We start from the raw sequence: 22,894 nt of genomic DNA, 5'->3' as shown, positions 1-22,894 counted from the left end.
CATAAATCAAGGCACAGCTAGCCAATTTTCATCAGTAGTAAAAATCATCATCTGGGACAGTCATGTCCAAAATTTGAAAAACCCCAAAAGGAGTGTCATTAAGTAGAATTTATTTAGTATGAATGAAATGTTATTCTGAAATATTTCCATTTTATAATTTTTTTTCTACATTTATTTGATACCACTAACAGACTACAACTCTTAAATGTAGACGTGTGGACAGAAGAGAGTTCACTGGTGTTTTTTTAAGTGATTAATAAGTCATTTTCTAATTTAATTTCTGTGTGGAGCTCACAGGCCACCATACAGGAGGCGTGTGGGCACACATGGGCTCTGAAGCGCTACGTCCAGGTCACTGGTGCTTTATGATCAAACAAACCTCCTGTGAGCAACCTCCATAATATACAGTATTTTTTTCATATGAGAGTTTTTGTTATTTATTGTTGATGTTTGGTCTAAGATGGAAAAAATACATTAACTCCCAAGACATTTGCCTCTTCTGAAGTACAATGCATTTTTTTTACCATACATGGACCGCAAATTTCATCTTCTACCCTTAGAACATACCAGTGTAATGCCAAGGGTAGTTTGACAAGGGGGATTACAATGATTAGTGATTACACATTGAATGATAGCTCCATCAAGGTGCACATGAGCAAGTGCACAATAATACAGATCTGACACAAACGTGATACAGTCCCCTAATAGACACCGAGTTAAGCAGAACTGGCTGACGCATCAGCAAATAAATCAAGCAAACAGAAGGATTTAAGATGGATAGTGGAGCCTTGAGTGGAGCCTGAAAGGAGGGGGAGAATGAAAAGAAGATAATATAACACCCACCCACCCAATCGCCTCAGGCCCTGCTGAATATGTGTGCCACAGGAGTGGAAGCCAAATCTGACTCACTTTCCTATCTTTAACAAACAAAGACGTTTATCTTAGTTGAAGAAATGACCTTGAGGAAAAGTGCAAAAAGGAATTTTTTTTTGGTCTCTCAAACAAACTTTTTCACCAGGCTGTGATCCACACAGCTTTTTATTCCAGCGGGAACACTGAATATCCAGTTCCAAATAGGCTGAACCATATGGAGAAGCTGCTTCAGCCCCCCCGTCCTTTCCCATGATGTCAATCATGTCTCCGCAACCGCCAAGCGATTTATGTCATGCTACAAGAGGAAACAAACAAGTAAAAAAAAAAAAAAAAAAAGCCACACATTTTTAAAAGGTCAGATACCATCAATCTTCTCCAAGAATCGATTGGAAGTCAGACTGTGGGAAAACACTAAATGAAGGATCTCCAACCACAAGACTGTTTCATAATCTTCTTAGATCCACTATATAAGGTTCAAAGTTGGCATCTGGTGACCTTCAAGATACAGAAACATGCTTTCCTATAAAAAACTTTGAATAGTAAATGTGTTTTGTTCTTATTATTGTTTACAGAGATGATCAAGAATGAATCCCCATCCCTCACTGACGGCTGTTAGGCCAGATGGGGGGGGGGGGGGGATCAGTGAATCCGATGTTTACAGGCAGGATTAATGATGGCGATATTTCAAATAATTAATACTTTTCCTCTTAGTGGATGTCACGTTGTAGCAATAACCAAAACAAGCCTGTTTGTTTTCTCCTATCTGCTAAATAGATTTGCTTTGCATACAAACATTTAATTAGACATAATTTTTTCTCTTCCTTGTCTTTGCTGATGAAAGAACCTTAAATCTTTATTCACTATAATTCAAATCTGGCAATACGGCTCCATTGTGGGATCTCCCTGCCATCCCACATGTTAACATTAAAAGGCCCAGGCTTTGTTTATGCTAGCTTGAGCCATGGGACTCCATATAGATGTTACACGCCATGTGAATGTGCAGAGGAATTTGTTGCTTTATGTTCTCTTAAGTGCCGGAGGCCAGACAAACATGAGGAAAAATCCAGTGCATGCTACCAGAAGAACATCATTATCCAACACGACTCAGCTCCGCTCCATCAGGAGGGCTGGTCCCTGCAGCCTGGTGTAGATAGAGATTCAAAATGTTTGCTCTGACCAAAAGAATTCATTAACATTTTAACGTTTCAAGAGGAAAACTCTTCTCATTTGTTGACTGATGCCTCCCTCCAAATTGTCTGTCTGTAAATGGGGTCTAATAAATCCCTTCATGGGCAAATCACATATAATTATGTTAAATGGTAAATGAGAGATCTAAAAGGTTATTATAATACAGTACTAGGGGTGAGGTCTTTGTAGATATATCATCACAATAGTCTATTACCTCTTAACTATCAGGCTAATGATTAATGAACGAGCTGAGAGCCACACACAATTATCAATACTTTCTGACAATTTTCAGAAAGTATTGAAAATTGAAATAATACACCGTTTGTTTTTGGCTTTCAGTATATACATTGACGAAAAAGGGAATCCACCATCCAGTGCTGAACCAGCACAGGATTGTAGCAATTGTGGAAACTCAGCTATGGAATATTCACTTCCCACAGTTGGCCAGGTGAGGCAAATCAAGTGTACTTTGTCATATAATTCATCATCTCATTTTAAATCTCGCACACAGTAGTTCAGATTTCCACTTATCACAGCCTGAATTAGGTCAGCATGTTCTGTCTTTGTCCTCCAGTTAATCATTATATGAAAAAAAGAGGACTCACATCTGCACATCACAATGCACCATGTGAACATGTGAATGGCGTAACATGTGGAAACAGAAAGACCATCATAGCACCCCGTTGTTGCTTTCAAGCAAACCTGTCTGTTGGTCACAAAGCTAGAAGACAATTTTGTGTAGGAAAATCACTGCTGCAGTTCAATCTGAGGAATTTTCAAAATGATGTCCTGACAAGAGAATGGCTGTGAGTAGAATGGCTCTCACCTTTATATAATCTGTAGGAAAGATGACATTAAACCTTGCCGGCGGCGGCGGCGGTGATGGCGTCTGTTCGACGCTTATTCAAAAACATCCATTGTGCTTTTGAAGCAGGTATTTCATGGTAAATTTGCGGTATATCTAGCATTGGTGTTACTGCATTATCCTCTCATGGCTGCAGGTCCCAAGCAACCGACCCCTGAATCTATGTTTACAATAAATATGCCCCTCATCAACCTGCTGCACTTATCCTCCACTGCTAACCTTTCCGTTTTGATTAATGCATGTTCATGCGCAGAGGGTCCATGTAAAAGCTTCATTAATCAGGACATATAGCAGGAAACACACACACACACACACACTCACTCACACACACACACACACATGCACTGATGTCTTACCTCTTCATGAAGTATGGCTTTACACATGGAGTAATTCCCCTTCAGTGCCCAAGTCCCATTTGCCAGACATTTCCTATAAACGTTATCTGCAAAGAGAGGAGGAAAAGAATGGGGGAATAAGGCTGTTATAAAATTTTAATTTTTGAGGAGTTCAATAATAATAATGAATTTTCTTCCAGCTTCTCCGCCTTAAACTGCTGGAAATAAATAAAATGGGAATTCGTGCACGATTGTGACCTTTCCTGCTTTTGAGACTAATAGGGAGGGATATCATTAGAGGAAGTCTTAAAAGCTGTGATTTTTCACACGTTTGCTGCCGTGACAGTCTATCACCCCTCTGCCCAGGCTGACTTGATATCCTTTACATTTTGACATCAATTTCTTGCATCCAATTTTATCATTTAGGGAAAAGCGTTCGACCCACGTCATAACTTTAAATATATTTATGTACACTGATGTATAATCAACTGAAATAGTACGGGGTCTTCGTGAGTAAAATTCAAATTTTTCATGCAGGCCAGTTGTATCACAGCACATATTTCTTTTTGCATTTGCAAGAAAACATGACATAAGCTGCAACAAATTTCACATTTGTCATTTCAGATTTATTATTTCTTAAGATGAAGGAAAGGAAATGGGACGCTGTGGAGATGAAATGGTGCAAATGAGGCTATCTGAATTTAAAAGGAAAGACATCACACATCTTCAAACATCTAGTTCTATTCTTTGTGCTAGCAGCCTTCTGCAGAGGAACAGGTGATGCCACCGAGTCTTAAGTGAGATGTTTAAGACTAAAGCTCGAGGTCCAATTCTTTGTTTTTTTTTCTTTTTTAGCAAATGTGAATTTAAGAAAGTTATGCAACGCGCTGCTCTCTGATTTGGTTTGGGGGATTATTTCATCTCCAGGAAAGGTTTTCTGTCAAAAGTGGAGAGATTTTGACAATCGCCAGTGAGAGCAAATACAAAATAGACAGCCAGTTAAGTGCTCATCTCGCACCAGAAAGTTTTCCACCGAGTTATTTGGATGGCTCCATTTCTGATGTTGAATGAGGTCATCAGACACCTCTTCAAGCGCCAGTCGAACCATTTTCAGAGCCTGGTGGGGAAAGTGAAGTTTGTCCTGGACTCTGTTATTAAACCTGTCTCACTGTTTTCTGAGCTGTCAGTATCAAGAAATGATGAAAAACAACATCACCGAGATGGAGCGCTCGTTTGTCTCCAGACATTATCAGGTTGGACCAACATCTGCATCATGAATATCTGGCTATGAATACATATTTTATGATATCATAGTAACACAGCTGCTTTACAAACAGGTAATTCACTTTGACAAGAACAAAGTTTTGGGATGCTGTCATACAATTCTAGACACTAAAATTAACTTTAAAACTTTTTTTGGTGACTTCAGGTCATTTTCCATTCAGACAAATATGTCAAAGTACGCATAACCTTTAAGCTTCTTATAAACCGCTAGATGTATACAGTGTCTGCCAAATTCTTTTTCCAGTGTCGTTTTAAGTAAGGGTAGATCAACAAGTGCTTGGTGGATTAGTATGAGCTTTGTATATTCATGGTCCCCACAAGATAAATCCTGCCGACTGTGGTGATGCTTTCACTTATTTTCTGGTAAACTTAAGTTGATTAATTTTTTTTTCCCCCACATAACATTGAAAAAAAAAAAGAGAGAGATATATGAAGAGTAAATCAATAATAAAATTAGAAAGTCTATTTAGGGATAATTTATTTTACAACACAAGATTGACATTTAGTTTTAGATGTTCAAAAATTGAAAATGCAAAGCATCACCTGAGATAGAGACAGATGACCCTAAGTGCATGTTTTAATAATGAGAATCTTTTGGTGTGGGTAAGAGATAAAATGGGATTACGTTGCCTCGGGGCAATAATGTGCACTGAAGTGGGTAAAAATAGCATGTTGATGGTGTAAGGGAACTGTCATCCCCAATCAGGGTTACCTAGGTTGTGATGTTCCCTTAACCCCAAATGCAAAATCCCAAAGAGATGTAAAGTCTGTCTATGGAGTATTATGTCGAAGACTAAAGTTATTAATGGCAAACTTTGTCATGCAAAAACCGCAAAGCATGCACAGAATAGTTTTAAGTCTTTGGATTTTAATTAGGTCTCCAGGAAGAAGCCTTTAAATAATAATGGACAGACAGCGAGTCTATATGGATATTTAATCTTTTAAGGATATTAAGATGCTTTATTTCTGTTATTATTCATTTTTTACTACTAGATTTGTGACGCACTAAGTTGAGCCCACTGGAAAAATGTCTTCACTAAAAACACACTTTGTGCCATAATTCTCTCCCCTTTATTCAAATTAATATCACAACACTGTGTGGTTGAACAACTTTCCTTCAGGCTCAAGCTGGCAAAGAATTTGCAATAATTACAGTCATAACAATAATGTCACTTTATTTGGAAGGCACATATTTTGTAGTAGACTATTTAAAAATAGGGACAACAAACATGAAACACAATAGGAACACAATATATATAGCAAGTATGACCTTGAACTCTTTTCTGATTTAAAGTAGCTAAACATCTTTCTGAAGATAGACAGCAATAGAAACTGATGGCCTCCATTATTGTTAAACAGCAACCTTACGGATGTTATCACCAGTGAAAATAAACAGAACAGTTGATTCAATTTCCAAATACCAATTCTAGAAGGTCATGAGAACTCACCAAGACATTTCATTTCTCAACAACAGAGAATATTCCTCTGGTCTGTGAAGGTGATGTTCACATCTTACCTTCAGCAAAGTGAAAGAGCATAACTCCTAAAATGTCAAACTATTCCTTTAACACAAAAAAAACACAAATATCTTGTAATACAAGATGTTTAATCTCAATAAATGACACTGACCTGCAGGTCGGAGATGGCCATAAAATCAAACACTGTGGTCGGCCAGTCTCTCAGAAATGTTTTTCCGATTGTGTAACATCTAAACTAAATCATGATTTTACGGCAATATCGCACTTGTTTGGATTTCTCGCCGTTTCCCAGCAGCTGAGGTTTCCTTGTGGGATGAAATACATGAGAGGTAAATATTCCACACACTACAAAACCTCTAAAGCTCTCTAATCGACTTTTTTTTTTTAATCTCAATTGTTTGATCTGAATCTGAACTGAAATGGAAAAGCAATCATTTGTGGTTTTAGGAAGGTTTACAAACCGAAACATTTGTCTTGGAAGCTAGCGCGCATGTCAGAGTCAAGACGACCAGCTTTCCAGCTCCGGTTTGGGTTAGTTAGTTCAGAGTTCAGTAGCTACACAAATCTTGTATGAATCTTCTAAATTTACACTGAATTAGCAAAATGAAATGCTTATCTTTGCTTGTTCCATTTTGAGAGAGACAGGTTAGCAGTTTCCCACTGCTTCTCGTCTTCAATGCGACTCTAGACTAAAACATGACTGAATTTTACAGTAAATGAAGATTTTCGGGCCAACACTGGTGTGGTCAAGTTGGAACGGGAGCCAGCTCCTCACATTTCTTGGAAAAGTCAATCTTTCTTTCACGTCATTAAAAGTTACAGAGTCCGCATTCATTAGTGAACAGCCGTGCAGGGCGTGCGATGGGAACGCTGTGGGATTCATACCCAAACACCTTTAGTTTGTTACTGTAGTGCTTCTTTATTAACATTCTCCTGCAGTTCGCAGAGGACGTAGGGAATGAGCCACTGAAAGCATCGTAAAACCCCAGTTGTATAGGTCACAAGCTCAAGGTCCCAAAAATAACCGCTGATTTCATTTAGCGACCGCTGCCAAACGGATGATTTGCCAAGAGTTCTATTAATGGGCAGCCAGGTTAGTCTCTGCACCATCTTAGATGGCTCATACTCAGTTATCTTCTCTGCAAAGAATACGTGCTAATCTGAAAATTATCAGTTTTAATCTTTTCCTTGGTGACAGCTTATTGTCGTTTTTGAATGGGTGTTAAAAATGGCGACCGTGCCGTGCCAGGTGCTGAATCCTCCCAGTGGAAACAAGAGCTCTAGGTACATGTGGATGGAACACAGGCACATCTCCAAGTGCACGGCTAAACGATCCTTTTTTTCATTTTATTTCCTCCTTCTGCTCGGTAACAAAGATCATTCTAAAGTTCCTTTCCTGAGGCAAAAAATGCAGAGCAGAGATGTATTTGGTATCCCTTAACAAGCGGATATGCAGACCCAAATTTAGTCACACTTCAACACATCAGATCAATAGTTAGTAGAAGCATCTCGGTCCTCTGAGCATTTTAAACAGGAGGCTAATTAAGAAAAACTGCATCAGCAAGAGAGAAAACAACATTATTTGCATTAAAGGAGTTGTTTCTCACACACTGTAAACATCTAGGATGTAACATTTTTATGCTGATCAGCCTTTGTCAGTAAAAGATGAGCCTCAATTAGTGCAGAGCTGCAGTCTCGTAACAAAATAATATATGAATTATGCAGCATAAGTAGTTATTGATGATTAATGTAGACTATTAAATTCAGACAGATTTATTCATGTCAGTAGATTTCTTTTACAGTTCCAGCTTTATTAAGATGTATGAACACAAAACTGATGAAGCACTTGTACCTTAAGTTATTTGGGAGCATCTGAAACAATCAACCAGTTAAACAATTAACTTACTGAAACTATTTTTGATGGTGTTATTTTCCTGCACCATAATTCACAAATATGAAGGTTTTCATTTGAATTAACTTATCTTATCCTGCTGTATTTTCAATTATAAAGTCACTATTTCACTATTTTCAGAATTTATTGGTAAATTTATCAAACATAAGCACTTACATCCTGCAGGAAAACAGCCAGTAGTTATTGTACAAGAATGTTTGATAAACTTGGACACGTAGACTCTTGGTAAAGAAGCTTTTTCAAAAAGAAGTTCCAGTATGGTGTTGGTATAATTATCTAGGGGTCTGAATTATTCCTCCACCACAGGAAAGTAAAAGGAACCTAATCAGTCTGTAACTTTCCACAAATCAATTTCTTCACTAACAAATCCCAAACCCTCAGGCTGATTCATCTGTGTCCGAGACGAACCGGAAGAGAGCATCATTACTGCAACTTTCCACATCTCCCGACGCTTCCACCCTGAAATAATCCTGGTTTCAGGTAAGCAGTTGCTCTTGTGTTCTGAAAACATGCACCAGTGCTATTCATGGAAATGTTTGCTGCCAACTCATTCATTTATTTATTTTTTAAAAAGTGTAAAAGTTAAAAAAACCAAACAAAAACGGAGCGACTCTCGAGACGGTGCAGGCAGTGCTCACAGTGAGAGAAATAGATGCCAGATTCTGTACAGGGTGTGTATTCTGGCCCACTTCTGCAGAGGGAGCCACCTTGAGGGTTTGTACTGTTCTTAATTAGAGAGAAAAAGAATCTACTTTTCATACCGTGGGATTATGTGAAGAAGAAAACAGGTATTCTTCATTTTTGGCACCACTTTCGAACTCGCTCCTTCTCATCTTTCATATTACCCATCTGGACATACATTCATGAATTATTATTTGACAAATGCCCCCCGCTCAGCTTCACACGGCACAAAGATGCCTTGCATTCTTTGTGAGTGAGCAGGAGGGTGAGCCGGGGTGAGGGGTTTTGCCACCCCGTTGACCGCGAGCGTTATTCCAAAATAAAACTAAAGCCCTCCTTCTCCTCCCCTTCAGCCTCCGTCTGCTTCGACCTGACAACATGCAGCACGTCAGTGAAGTGGGCACCCACATGAACAAGTGCATTCACACTTTCAGTCACACACACACACACACACACATGAATGCACTACATGAAAATCCACCAGCCTCCCTTTGGGGAACATTAAGGGAAAATCTAGCTTGGCAGAAAATGGCGAAGGAGTTTCCGGGTGGGGCAAGACGTTGAACAACAGAGATAACAACGTCACGTTCAGTCATCGACCCACAGCAGGGCATGCAGCGCCACGGGCACCTGTCATGAATCGGTGACTAAGCTGGGTGGACAACGCCCCCTGGACGTCTGTCATCCCCTCCCTGCATATGTTTGACAACATGCTGCCGTCATTAAGGAGAGCATCAAACATATCGAGGAGCCTGCACTGTTTAGCATGATCGCATCACTCCAATTAGGATTCTTTCAAAGTCTCACCGAGCAGGTTAACGGGTGGCAGTGTGGCTCGTTTGCATGCTTTCCTTTCGTGGATTGACGTTTAATTTTCCTGTTTTTCTTCTCTCATATTGAATAGAGACAGAAACATATTACATTTTTCAGCACAACTTTTTTTTTTTGAGCTGTTTGGTCATTTTTGTGCAAGGCACGATTGGTTTTTAGCCCTGTGTTGTTTCGATTACAAATGTGAGTTGAACTGGCATTAACTTTGCATTTTTTAATAAATTAATTTCACAGATTTTTAACAGAGCCCTCTCACCAGCAATTATGAGCCAGATGAGATGAATGATGCCACTTTCATTAGCTTATTGGAACCTTCTATTCCTGAACACTAAAAACTGTTCTAATGCTTGATTAAATATTCTTGTGGGTAGAGATGTTCCAATGTTATCTCTAAGTTCCTAGCGTGACAGCTAATGCATACAAAAAGTAAATGTCATTATTTATTTATTATCAGGTTAAACTCGTCAGTGGTCAATAACAGAACACAACATCAAATAACATGAATTTGATATGTCAGAAGCTACACAAGCTGTTTGCCTGCTTGCAGTGCAAACATCCTGTTAAAATGCATATATGTGTGAGCAACGCCGCAAGACTTTTAAAAACCTATGACCACATTTTTGTTTTGACTTTGAGTTGTGATCCTGATCATTATCCAACTCCAGAATTGCTTATAAAGGATCCTCAGCCATTGCAGGATAAAGAAGCCTCTGCTTCTGACTTCATGGATAATGCTTACCTTGCCTAAGAATTTGCAAAATGGACCAGTGTATAATTCATTAGATTGAATCAATTCATTATTTTAAGTCATTAATAAGTAGTTAAAATGAAGTTCTGAAAAAAATGGTAGTGCAGTTTGAAACCTCACAAACAGAATGGTCAGCTTCTCAAGCTGAAGATTTACTGTAATCTAATTTTGGAAATAATGTATCACAGAACGTATTTTTCTCAAAACTGCTGTTAGACAATACAGTTTTAGAGCACTGCAGATTTTCAGTTCCGCTGTAAGGCGTTCAGAGAGAACAGATTTACCTCTGTTATTTAGGGAGACTTTCTCCAGTCTCAAACTTCAATCTTGTAGCTCCAGATAAGCCATCTGCTACTTCAAAATAAGGTCAGTGAGATTTTAAATTTCCAAGTTTTCAGTCCAGTTTATGACTCGTATCATCTGCGACCGAGGAGAGAAAAGAGAGTCACGCTTCAATCTTTTTTTTATTTTTAATTTTTTTTAAACTAAATGTCTTGGATTTGTTTGAGTTCTGCAATGAGGTGCAGCTGAAAGGTGCTCCAGATTCTCAGCCTCTTCTTTTGCACCAGTTAGTCGGACGAACAGGTAAACTGACTCCTGCACTTGTGAACCAGATCAGCTCTCTGTGAACCTGAGGACAGCAGCTACACCCACTCGCCACACTGCCGCCACTTAAATTAATACTCGTCCAGTAATGGCATTACCAATTCTATTAGTACCACATCCCCTGAATGACTTTTGTTTACTATAATTGGCAGTAAAACATTGTTTATTTGAGGAAATAGTTAAAAATCTTTATAAATATCTTTGTGTGGTTGATTTATTTGTTTGCCAGCATAATTCCAGAAAATTTCCCAAATCTTTTTTTGGACGAAGGAACTAACCCATAAAACCTTGGCGGAGCTCAGATCACGGGGCAGATACAGCAGTTAATTTTTACTTTGCAAAATAAATGCTGGACAATTCTAGATTGCTTGTCTATACAGACAAAAAAACCCCACATCAAATGCACACCTGCAGCTTTTTGAAAAAGCCATGCAGCTTTTGTAGATGCAAATATATACAAGGTCTACTTGCAGATTTACAGATGGTGGAAGCACATGCACTATCAACTTTTGTCACTCATACAACACAATATGACATACAAAATAATACAGACAACACAAAATATACTCTCGTATTTTAGAGGATACCAAAATAAAAGTACCTTACGAACACCCCAAACACAGGTGAGAGGTGACGACTAGTGGCTGGTTGTCACTTTTAATGATGCACCGGAGCATTAATATAATAATATCTGAAATATAGTTGTGGGTAATTAAACTGGCAAGAGTAAGAACAGCTGAAAAAATGGTGATTACCTCAACTACTAGTTTTTGTGTTTATTCATCTATTTCTTTGTTTGTTTGGTTGTTTATCCACAATTCAATTTTAAGGTGAAATAGGGCACAGATGTCGATTCTAGATCCCAATTCCACTTTTTAAAATTTTTTTCAAGATGTCAATATCAATAAAATAAGTCAACAAACATTTCAAACACCCAGACGGGGGCAACTCCTGTTGTTTGGGTGCTTTAATTTGACATGAAGCAGACAAGAGTAATTCAAGACAGACTGGGAGTGCTGCAAAGGTCAATAGTACATCTTTTGTTTATATACTCACAATGGTATTAGATGGAATGCAGGTATTATGAAAACACACACACACACAAGTTTTTTCTTTCAAAGGCCTACGGACTGCAGACAGAATCCTTACAATGAGGAGACTACTTGCTAATTGTTCAGGTTTCAGTCATCATGGTGTTGGCGGAGGTATGCACCCTCTGAGGCCTTTCTAGTTTCTGACAGAACTATTATTAAAATGTTGGCTTTAACGGTAATGAATAAATGAATAAATCTTCAGCATCGTGACAGACAAGCACTGAAGAAGTATATATTTCGTATAACACATTATATATGTTATTTAAATCCCTCCATTCTAACTTCTTCAGTCTTCTCGGCTTTATTGTGTAAGATAACTCACAGCAGACTTGTGTTCACAAAGTGTGTCCTTCTCTTTTTGCAGGATCTTAACAAATATGTACTTTCAGCACAATGTAATTAATAAAAACCTTAAAAGAATCATTAAGGTGACCATTAGCTAACTCTAGTTTATAGTACCTTTGAAACAAACAGTGTGTGAGATGTATTTCAAACACTTTATCTCAATAAAATTACACAAGGTTTCTCAGGTTGTGCGTCATGGGAAATTTGTGTTTTCCAACGTCTGACTCATTGAAAAAATATTAAATATTTGCAATTAACAAATTCAAGCAAAAAATACCTTAAAGTGGTTTTGTCACCTCTTCTTTATGGCAAGATTTTAATCCTGTAATGATATCATAGAGAATTTTAATATTCAGTAGGTCAACATCCCAACTGAATCTGCCCCTAATTTTAAGAAAAATGCCATCATCCTGTATCCTGACCCCTTTTTCCTGCTTTGACCTTTGCAGCTAATGTCAGCTGATGGGTAGTATTTTTTGGGGCCTTTAGGCTTTGCTTTAATAGAGATTATTTTAATCCTGAAGGTGAAATGAACCCTGCAGTGACAAAATACTGTTGCGCTCCAGCTGAATTATTGCCAGCTCACTCTCCCTCTCTCAGGAGCACCCTGGGGGTCTTGCAGAGGGTTCAGATCTTAACTTGACTGCAAATGCATTTGGTTTAATCCCTTACATTTATTTAATTGTGCTTACTGTATTTTCCCATCCAATATTTGTTTTACCTCGGAGTGTGTCACAGATAGAGACACATCACAGAGCACCGATAGGGGTTTGATAAAAAACACAGCCAGCATTGTGTAGGTGGTATCTTGCTGAGCAGTTTTTCAGGTTAATGGCTATAAAACACGACTGTGATGACTTTTAGAATTATTCTTCACTTCACAGTAACAAAAAATAAAAAGACACAGCTCTTACACAAAATTTCAGACACTGATTTTAACTAATCCCTCTCCAATTGTTTTTGCCACATTTTAAAAAAGCATTGAGGAAATTTCTTCAAACTTACCTTGAAGCTAAAAGCGATCTGATTTAGTTTTTCAAGGTCAAAGGCCAAAGTGTAACCTGAATTTTTTTCTGTGTTTAAATCTCATAGTAACCTATCGGTGTATTGACTTCAAATATTGATTTGGACTCAACACTGAACTGATTTATTTTGATGGCACTCATCATGACAGACTTCAAGGATAAAAGGGTGACATTATGATTGGAAAAGGTTAAGGATCAACTTCCTTGTGACCTCATCATTCTGTGGCTGGTGAAACAAACCGGAAAACCTGTTTTTCAGATTTGACTGGACAATCTTGAATGCCCACTTTTAAAAAGTGATGTGGAGAACTTTTTTATTTTTTTTAAATTTTCTATACTGATCCCCAAAGGGAAATTAAGAAAGCGCACTTTAGTTAGTATTTCAAACGCATGCATACATATTAGTGAGTACAGGCTCCTGTAGCACACGCACACACACACAAGGGAGCCTGTTTGCATCCAAAGGGAGGTAGAGTGGCTCTTCATGGTGCGCCCCTTCATGAGCAACTTATAAAGGGGACTGTGCCTTGCTCAAGGGCCCCTCGGCAGTGCTCCGGACATGAGCTGACACCTCCCACTGTCCGCTCACACTCCGGGTGGCTGAGCGGGAGCGGGAATTGAACTGCCGATCTTGGATCATAGGATGACCCGCTCTGCCGCTGAGCCACTGCTGCCACATCTGCAACGATCTAACATCTGTATCTGTGTGTGTGTGTGTGTGTGTGTCATCTTTATAGCTGTAAATCAACTAGCAACACAAACTTTTTTAATCTGATATGTAATAAAGAATAGCAATGTTGGCAACTGAGAAAGAAAGTCTCTTTGTGATTGTAGATTTTTGTCTTTTTGTCTGTTACTGGTGGGAGTTTTCACCATGTGATAGTCAAGAAATATTTATATTTCAAGAGTGAATCCAGATGTAGGGGGGGCGGGATCTGGGAATTCATTGTTTGTCATTGTGCTTTGGTTGTTGCTTTTTTCCCGCCATCAGCGTCATCTCTGATGTCTTTGTGGTGCCTGATAATGGAGAAAATGGGCATCCCTGCTAGACGCTGGCACACTGAGCACGACACACTTTATAAAAGTAACCTGGGTGGATCATTGGCACTAACTGTTTTGAGATCCAGTTACATAATCCTGGGTACATGTTACACTGCCGCAGGTGTGTTGCACTATAAAAGAAAAACATTGTGGATTCAATTATAGGGCAGATCTATAATTACATGTGTACTGCAGCTATTAAATTACATTTTGACCTTCAATGCGCTTGTGTTGTATATAGTTGAAAATCAGTTTGAGGATGGAATCACAATTCTGAACACAGGGTCTTGGTTTTAGTAAAACCTCAACCCAGAATTCTGGTTTGTTGCACATAGAGACACAAAGAAATAGTCAATTTCTTTTGCTCTTTCACCCAGTTCATGTTTCAAGAAGTCTTCTTGACTGATACTGACTAACTTAAGCCAACAGGACTCTCTTTCTCCTTGTTCCATTGTTTTAACAGGCTTGAGTTTCTCAGGTGGCGGGGATTTGCAGCTCCTTTTGCAGCATTATCTCGTAATTCATTCGCCAAGACTTAACAAAAACGTCTCTCTCCCTGGCGGCCATGCCGCTCGCGTTCTACTCCATCGCGTGCCTCCCTTCTGACACTTCACGGCGTGTTATCCGCCTTCCTCCTTGGTTGTACACGTTTGATTTTATTTTTTCTCGCTTTTTTTTTGTCTCCTGCTAATTTGTATGCCCATGCTAATTTCTTTATATACAATTATGTAAACAGGATTAGCCCCAGGGGAGGATGAGCTGGCAACATGCGGGAGGATGGGGGGGGGGGTGTTCAAATTAAATCTTGTTTTGAATCTATTGTTTTGTGTTTTTGTTTGGCAGGCGTTGACAGCGTGGACTTACTGGTGGTGTTGTACCGGACACCGTATAACATCTCGGGACAGGGTCGTGACACCATCTGGCCCGCGCCGCTCCTGGGCCAGCAGGTGCCGATGCCATCGATGGAGGTGTCGCAGTAGGGTCCGGAGCCTGAAGCGTAGGGACAGAAATGTCAGATAGATGCAGATTCCCAGCATGGCTCAGGACTACTTATAGCCACGGTGAAATTCCGACAACGCTCAGGCTATTTGACAGTAAAGCATAGAGCTGAATAAGATGTTTGCGTATGCAGGCTGTAATGATTACTCGCATATTGTCTCCCGTGGCATGTCGCCAAGTCTATTTCAAGCATTGTTCTCATCTTTGAAGTTAGTCCTTCTAATCTGAGTTCACATCAAACCTTTTTCCCTCATGAGGTACTCCACAACACATCAGCTTTGTAGTAGCCGCACAGGCAATCAGTTTCACACATCTGAAAAAGAAGTAACTTGTCCGACTCACCGCTCCACTGACCTGTGGCATTGGTCAGGGTTTGGTTCCAGGAGGAGGCCAGGGACTGTACTGCAAGCCAGAAAGAGAATCTCATCAGCGACAGCAATCTTAACATCCGGGAGAGGCTGCAAAAATCTTATTAGATTCAGCTTAACAGCTACAAAGGGTGAGCATTTAAGGGTAATAGTAAATACTCATGACAGACCTTTCCCCAAGCAATAACAGTCAGCAGCAGCAAAAATGACTCTAGACATGCCCCGAGGGTCAGCCCATTATTTCTATAATGGCTCAAGATTTAGAAAGAAAAATATTTGGAAATAAGGTTGGTTTGCAGGGCAAAGACGACACTTTCAGATGATTTTTAATCATCGGTTTGTAAATAGGAAATGAAAAATAGGAAATTGTTTTTTACAAAAACAATCCTATGACAAAAAACAACAACATTTGTCGAAAGTTCAGGATTGAATACATGATACCACTGCTGTCTCATTTCAACCTCCTTCCATATAAAAAAAAAAACAGTTTATAAAACTTTACAACATGAAATCTAGTGTTAACATCCAACTGATTCACCATTACTACATCTATTTAGATGTAATAACAGTATTTATTGATTTTCTCTGTTTATGCTTTTGATAAATGTTTGGTTTGAATAGCTGATTTCATAAAAACCAGCCATCGTTCAAATGTACTGCAGATTGACACCAATTCATGTGACCACGGAGCAATGTGACCGCTTGGAACACAGACAGCATTGACACCAGTCTACCAGGAATATCTTTACTACCCCAACCAGATTCCAATACATTTGTGTATAGTACATTTGTGTATGTTAAATAAAGTGTTGAAACCCAACTATTGTAGTGTGTGGCCTGCACACAAGCAGAATAATAAGTAAAAGGCATTCTGCCAATACCCAGTAAGAGGAAGATGTGACTGAGGATGAGGTTTTAGCATTTAGCTGTTACAGCCATGAAATGGCACTGACTGAAAATCAATACAGCCTGGCATGTGTAATAAGAGTGCAACACCCAAGTTGGATTGTACTGGGACATAACTGCCTTTTAAAAGCTCCTCACAGTGTCTGTCGTAGGCATTTAGCCAATGTTTGTCCTCAACTTACTTGAGACATTCCCTGACAGCATGAGCAGAGCCTCACATGTCAGATCCGCTAAAGAGCCTGAAGGCAAAAGGCTTATGATAGCACAAACCTGCAAACAGAGAAGAGTCACAATGAATGAGTCAAGCATTAACATAACGTCAAAGACAAGTGTCCTGATGTTTGAACTGCCATTGTTCTTTCAATTCCCCATTGCACACATCTGTGGAACTGAAACTAAAAGACTGGTGGTACCCTTGAGCAGATGCTGCATGCATTTCCTCTTCAAATTAAAACCACTTTGTGGTCGGTAATCATTTATCAGCACCAACATGCTTTCATGTGTACAGATAAAAAGATTAAATGTTGTATAAAGGCTAAGAAGTTATTTCCTTCTTGGAGGCTTGTAGATGTTAAATTGAAAATGTCTGTTTGTGCATTGTGTGTCTAGTAACAGTTGCAGGCTACTTGACAGCACATGCAGTGGGGAATAAACATAAAATAATAATAAACATCATTATGAAATAGTAGGCAGTTCAGGAAGACAATCTACATTTGAACCTGCTGGATCTGGGGGAAAAAAAAGTGCCTGCGTGTTTTTACTTGCTTCCACCCTCAATAAAAATGTAAGACAGCATCTGCTGTTCTCACACACTGGTAGAATAGGTGTCCTTTTAGATTTTTTGAAATGACAGCTGAGTGGAATTCAGTGTTTGGTGTTAATATTTCATCCACACACTTTCATCTTAACTAGATTTCTTCTGCTCGAGTGATTGCTGGAAAACGTCCAAACCATGAGGGTTGGTGACACAGTTAATGTGTGCTCTGCTGTTCATCATGATGCATTAGTGGCATCTGCAACCCTTGATCCACTGGTTGTGTGCCAGCATATGTTAGTGCCATTTTGATCATGGCAAAATACTACCTTGTCAGTTTTCGTTTAAGCTAAACTTCGCCTGTCTATTTGACCCTCAACTCGGTTACAGCTGTCCTTGAGTTCCGAGAGATCCCTGAGGACACAAGAGGGCATCTACCATTACCTATAAAGGAACTGATTGATCCCCATCATAAATAAAGCATTCCTATAAATAATAAAACACATGGAACAATAAACATGTCAAATATTTAAACTGAAAATGAGGGAAAGGTTCTTTTAAATTCTTTCATTTATTGTGTCACTAAAGGAATCACTCTGGTGCACAAAGGGCTCCTTCAGAACCTGCTGGGTCCGACAGTGTCAATTACCAGAAGTCAGTGTAGCCTCATTATATAAAATGCAAGAGTGGCCCAGATTTCAAAGACAGGTTCCTGGTGGCTTTACTGTTTCACGCTCAGTGAATCCTACCCTGGTATCAGAGTACAACCACAGTACTGGCTGTTCGCCTTCTTCCAAATAAAGCTCAGCAACTGGCAGCGACAATGTAAGTGATGGCATTAAACCAGCCTGCAATGCTCTTAATGTCACCTGAAACCCTATTGTTTACTTGGGTAAAAGTAATAACAGTATAAAATCACTCAGGAGACGGTATGAGGCCCACCATGAAAATAACACTTGCATATTGATAATAAAATATAACAAAAATACCCAAATATTATGTCATGTGATACACAAAAAATGTGTTTACCATTTCCCAGTGACAGATGTGTGAATACCATTATTTAGAGATGCGTCTTCTGAACTGTTTCTGCCAAGAAACACCCTGCTTTGCAGTGGAGTGAGTGTATGGAACAGACTCTCATCAATTTAAATGCTTACATTTTATTTGCAGGTATTGCTGGTGCCCTCTCGTGACCCATGGTTATCTTAGACACAAAGAGTCAGCTGACAATCAGCTGGTGGTGAGTTATATCAGACTGGCGGAAGCTACAGGACGGATATAGTTAATCCAAATGGGTAGGGAATGTCAACTTGGAACACCTGGTGGAGACCCTTGTCCACTGGTTGTTCAACTCCCTCCTCAAGAAGAAATTTCCACGCTTCCCATGGTGGTAGTTGTAGAGATGGTGGGGGGAACATGGACGTTAAGCAGCCCATGTTCAAAGCATCCATCGTGGAAGCAGCTGCTAAGACTTGTGGTCAAAAGGATACCTGTCATGGTGTCCACCTAGCAGCACGCTGGCAGACACCGGTGGTGATGGAAGTTGCAAGAAGACGTCTTTTGAGCTTGGCTGAGTCTGGGCTCTCCTCAAGCAGTTGTCAGGTACCAGGAGGCCCGATGCCCAGTGGCTTTGGCAACTGCCAAAGCAGAAACACGAGTTTTGGGAAATTCTGGGGAGAGGATGGCCTCCAGGAGATTTTGGCAACTGTTCAATGATTAAGGAGGGCAAAACAGGGGTTGGCCCAGGCTTTACTTTGGAAAGAAGTCTGCTGACCCCGACTCCATATATTATGCTCAATGTCTGAATAGGAGGTAATATCCTCAGTCTGGTAGAATTAAAACTGTAAGGCATTCTGTTCATATCCCTAACATACATTTCTGAAGTAATAAAGAAGCTGGAGGTGTAGTCAATGCGAGATGTAGATGAAATTCAGTGTTGCAAGGATTTCATTCCAATTCTCAACACGGGGGACTGGAGGGTATGGAGGGTATGCTCAGACTTGTTTGCCTGGCCTGGCATACAAAAAAGTGTCCTAAGGAGAACCTTAGGGGGCACTGTGGGTGTATGGGTGCCAGGGCCTTGGCTGCGAGCCATTTGATTCCTATGTATCAAAAGTGAGAATTATACAGGGTCAAATGTCCTCAGTGGGGGTTGGAATTTAGTAACGGTCAGGGACTCTTCAAATTTTTAACCTGAGAATTGCATATCAGCTATTTCCCGATGATGTGATTCTATTGGTTTCATAAGTCTCTGATCTTGAGTATGCCAAGTTTAAGTAGCCATCATGAAAACTTGGTTCTAAGCCAGAAAATAGGAGCCCTTCAAATTGGGGTTGAGTTGATGACCCATGCAAAAGAGTTCAAGTGCCTTGGAGTCTTGCTGAAGAGTAATGGCATGAGATGGGGCATGAGATCAAGAGACGGATCAGGAGTAATGCAGGTGTAGCAACTTTGAGCTGCAAGCTTTGAATTTTTACTTTTAATCAAGAGCTCTGGTTAATGATTAAAAACGTGAACATTGACAGAAGTGGTCAAAATGAGTTTCCTCAGCCTTGCAGACAGTTGAGGAGCTTGGATATCTCAAGGGAAGTTTCATGATGGAGGCAACAGAGGGGGTATGAACATCTGGTTGGGATGTGTGCTGGAGAGTAGACCATATGATAGAACGAGAACTCACTGGAGAGAGCACAGATCTCATCTGGCCTGGTAGTGCTTTGGGATTCCCCAACAGGAGCTGGGAAAGTTGCTCCTGGATGGGGCGACATCTGGAATACCCTGGTTACCATGTTGTCATGGAGATCTGATGTTGGGAAGCTGGTGATGTTGAATTTTTTTTGCTGATGTTTTTGCCTATTTTCACCTCATGATACAACCTTTTTATTTTACTTTCTAGTTTGGTGTTGAGATGAGTTTAAACATGCTTAATATGCATTTGAATGCTGTTTACCTCCACAGTGTGCTATCCTAATCGGTAATACCATTGGGTGTTATTCTGCAGGCTCTGGGCAGGATTCAGACGGACCCTCATTATCCTGACAATGATCAAAATATTAAACAACTCAGATAAGCCGTAGAGGTTTGGTTCACCTGCAAAATGTCACTGAGATAAACACCAATGATGCTGAGCGCTCATCGTTCCCCAACTCTCACAGAAACCAGAAAGAATAAAATCACGTTAAGCCACTAAAATATGAAAAAGCTGGAATTATTGAAATGAATTATTGACAGGACACTGGCTGATTCCTTTGTTTTTTACTTTTCAAAGTGTGTTTTCCAGAATCAAATGATCTTATGAGAGGAGATTTAGTTATAACAGTTTTAGAAGTGTGAAACACTATCAGCAAAATAATAATATAATTAGTAAAGCAGTAATAATGTGCTTTAATATAGTATTTCTATTTCACACTGACGTAAGACAGCATAAATTTCAAACCTCTGCTGAGAAAGTTGTGTCTTTTAGTTTATTTGTCTTTCAATTAGTTGAATATAGTGGTGACATTTTGAACAACAGACCCAGATCGGAGTGCAGTTGCATGAAATGTGTTTTGCAGCATTGACAGAGATGTTCAGCACCCTTCTGCTTACAAAGCATTAGTAAATATTTGAATGTAGGACAAAGCATTTAGAAAAGAATTACCACCAAAGTCTCAAAGAGCGAGTATAATCACTTGAGTAATTGGTTATTTTTCTGACATCAGTCTTTTGAGCGTGTTCTCCCTTGAATGACTTTAAATCACAACAATGGGAACGGGATAGGGGGGGGTTTTCAAAAGGATTCTTGGTTATTCTTAGTGCAGCAGCTCTGCTCGCTCAACGGGTTGTAGGAAGGTGAAGCAATGCACCTCAGGCATCTGTGGCAACATCAGCACGTCTCCTTTCAGACCCAGGAACCACTTGTCCTCATTGCTGCCTCTTCATTCTGTCCAAAGGGCATCACAGCCGGGGACGACATCGGATGACTCATCCCAGGGATTGGTGTTAATTTGAATTTGTGTACTTTTCTTTAAAGTAATTCCAAAAAAAGCTAACAAATGAATAAAAATGCGTGAGAAGCGGAAGTGAGTGGAATTCACTTGCTGTGTTAACACTTTTTTTTTTTTTTTTTTTTTTTTAAATCTCTTGTGTCCCAGATCCGCATCAGCGTTTGTCACAATCGCGTCATTCGGGATCGCTTTCTCATGTCATCTTATCCCACAGTGCTGCTTCACATCTCATCTCAAACAAAAACGTTTGCGGAATCAGTTTATTTGAAGTGAACATAATGCGGATTAACACTCGGAAAGGTGTTCAATTCAGATCAACCCTTTCTTAATACATCCGAAAACTGACATCTGGACAAGAGGATAAACGTAAAACCTATGGCATCGAGATGATACTTTAAAAGATTATACCTTAAAATCCCTAAGAATGAGACAGATTATCCTCCGGGTTAAGGAGATATCCAAACTAAATGTCAAACCACAGGCGATGGTTTCAGAGTCACCGCGCAAAAGGCGCAGAACTTACCTCAAGCAGACAGAAGCCTTCACGACGCATTTCCAGAGCTTTTATTGTTCACATAATTTTCACTTGTCATTAAATGTCCTCTTATGACTTGGAAACAATTCTTTTTACCAGACTCTCATTCCCCGCGCATCCTCCTTTGAGTTTGTGCAATGGAAACGCGCAGCGACACGGTTTGTTGATGGTTTCAGTGACGCGTTTCTGTTGGGGGGAAAGGTGCGGGGATAAAAAAAAATTTAAAAAAAAAGAAAAATCCCCCAGTCAGATCTCTTAAGTAGAGATCCGGGTAATATCAGAGGTGTTGTGATCCATTAAGATAATTGCACGTGGAGTTAAGGAGCAGAAATGTGTCCTCAGGTGATTAACAGTCCCTTCTGTTCGGGTCGGTTCCTCCTGGATACTCAGAGAAGTCTCTGTCAGTTTACAGTTACCGGGGCTGGAAACTGAATCCACCCCGGAGAGGCGTTCACCATCCGCCAGGCACCGCCGTGCCCTTCAATGTACAAACACCTATTAGACGCCCGGTCCGCTCCGCAGGTCGCCCTGTCATGTCCCGCTGCTACGCGTCCAGCGTCTGACCCTGCGCCGCTCCGGTCCAGATCGGCTCCTGGACGCGCCGCCCACGTTCTGTGCCGCTTCGTCGCGGGGGGGGGGGTGGTTTGGCGATGGAACTGAGGAATAGCTGAATTCCTAGTTGTGGAATTAATTATGCAACAGCTTTGTTCCGGATCCCAATCTCTAATCCCTCTGCAATCTATACGTCGCTTCCTTAGAGAAGTTGAAGGACTGGCCAGGAGTAAACTGATTTTGAAGGAGGAGGAACCATGCGTAATAGAAACTCCAAGGAAAGGGAATCCTTTTCACATGTGTCCTCATTCTCAGTTTGAGTCAGAGCCAAGTTCACATTTTAACAGATTTAGCTGAGGGCTGGAAAGGACAGATGGTCCCACCGTGTCAATAAACTTAAGCACCCCCGGGGGTCTTGAGAAAAAAAAACAAAAAAACGCCACATTTTGTCGGAACTTTCTTATAAATTAAATATCCGTGTGGCAGGA

General features: G+C 40.0%; 1 protein-coding gene across 1 annotated transcript in view; it reads right to left on the bottom strand.

Annotated features, from left to right (window-relative positions):
• LOC137588763 (corticotropin-releasing factor receptor 1-like) overlaps positions 1-22,399 on the bottom strand; it is a 39,691-nt gene extending 17,292 nt beyond the window's left edge. Inside the window, exons 1-5 of the mRNA XM_068306032.1 lie at positions 21,843-22,399; positions 16,762-16,849; positions 15,648-15,707; positions 15,171-15,296; positions 3,283-3,368 (exon numbers count right to left, since the gene is read on the bottom strand). Coding sequence (XP_068162133.1) covers positions 3,283-3,368; positions 15,171-15,296; positions 15,648-15,707; positions 16,762-16,849; positions 21,843-21,872 — 390 coding nt within the window. The 5' untranslated portion in view covers positions 21,873-22,399. The remainder of the gene's footprint in view (positions 1-3,282; positions 3,369-15,170; positions 15,297-15,647; positions 15,708-16,761; positions 16,850-21,842) is intronic.
• Positions 22,400-22,894: the final 495 nt, after the last annotated feature.

The sequence above is a fragment of the Antennarius striatus genome, chromosome 21 (genome assembly GCF_040054535.1).
Source record: "Antennarius striatus isolate MH-2024 chromosome 21, ASM4005453v1, whole genome shotgun sequence".
Classification (NCBI taxonomy): Eukaryota; Metazoa; Chordata; class Actinopteri; order Lophiiformes; family Antennariidae; genus Antennarius; species Antennarius striatus.
This window is presented reverse-complemented; position numbering and strand designations above follow the sequence as displayed.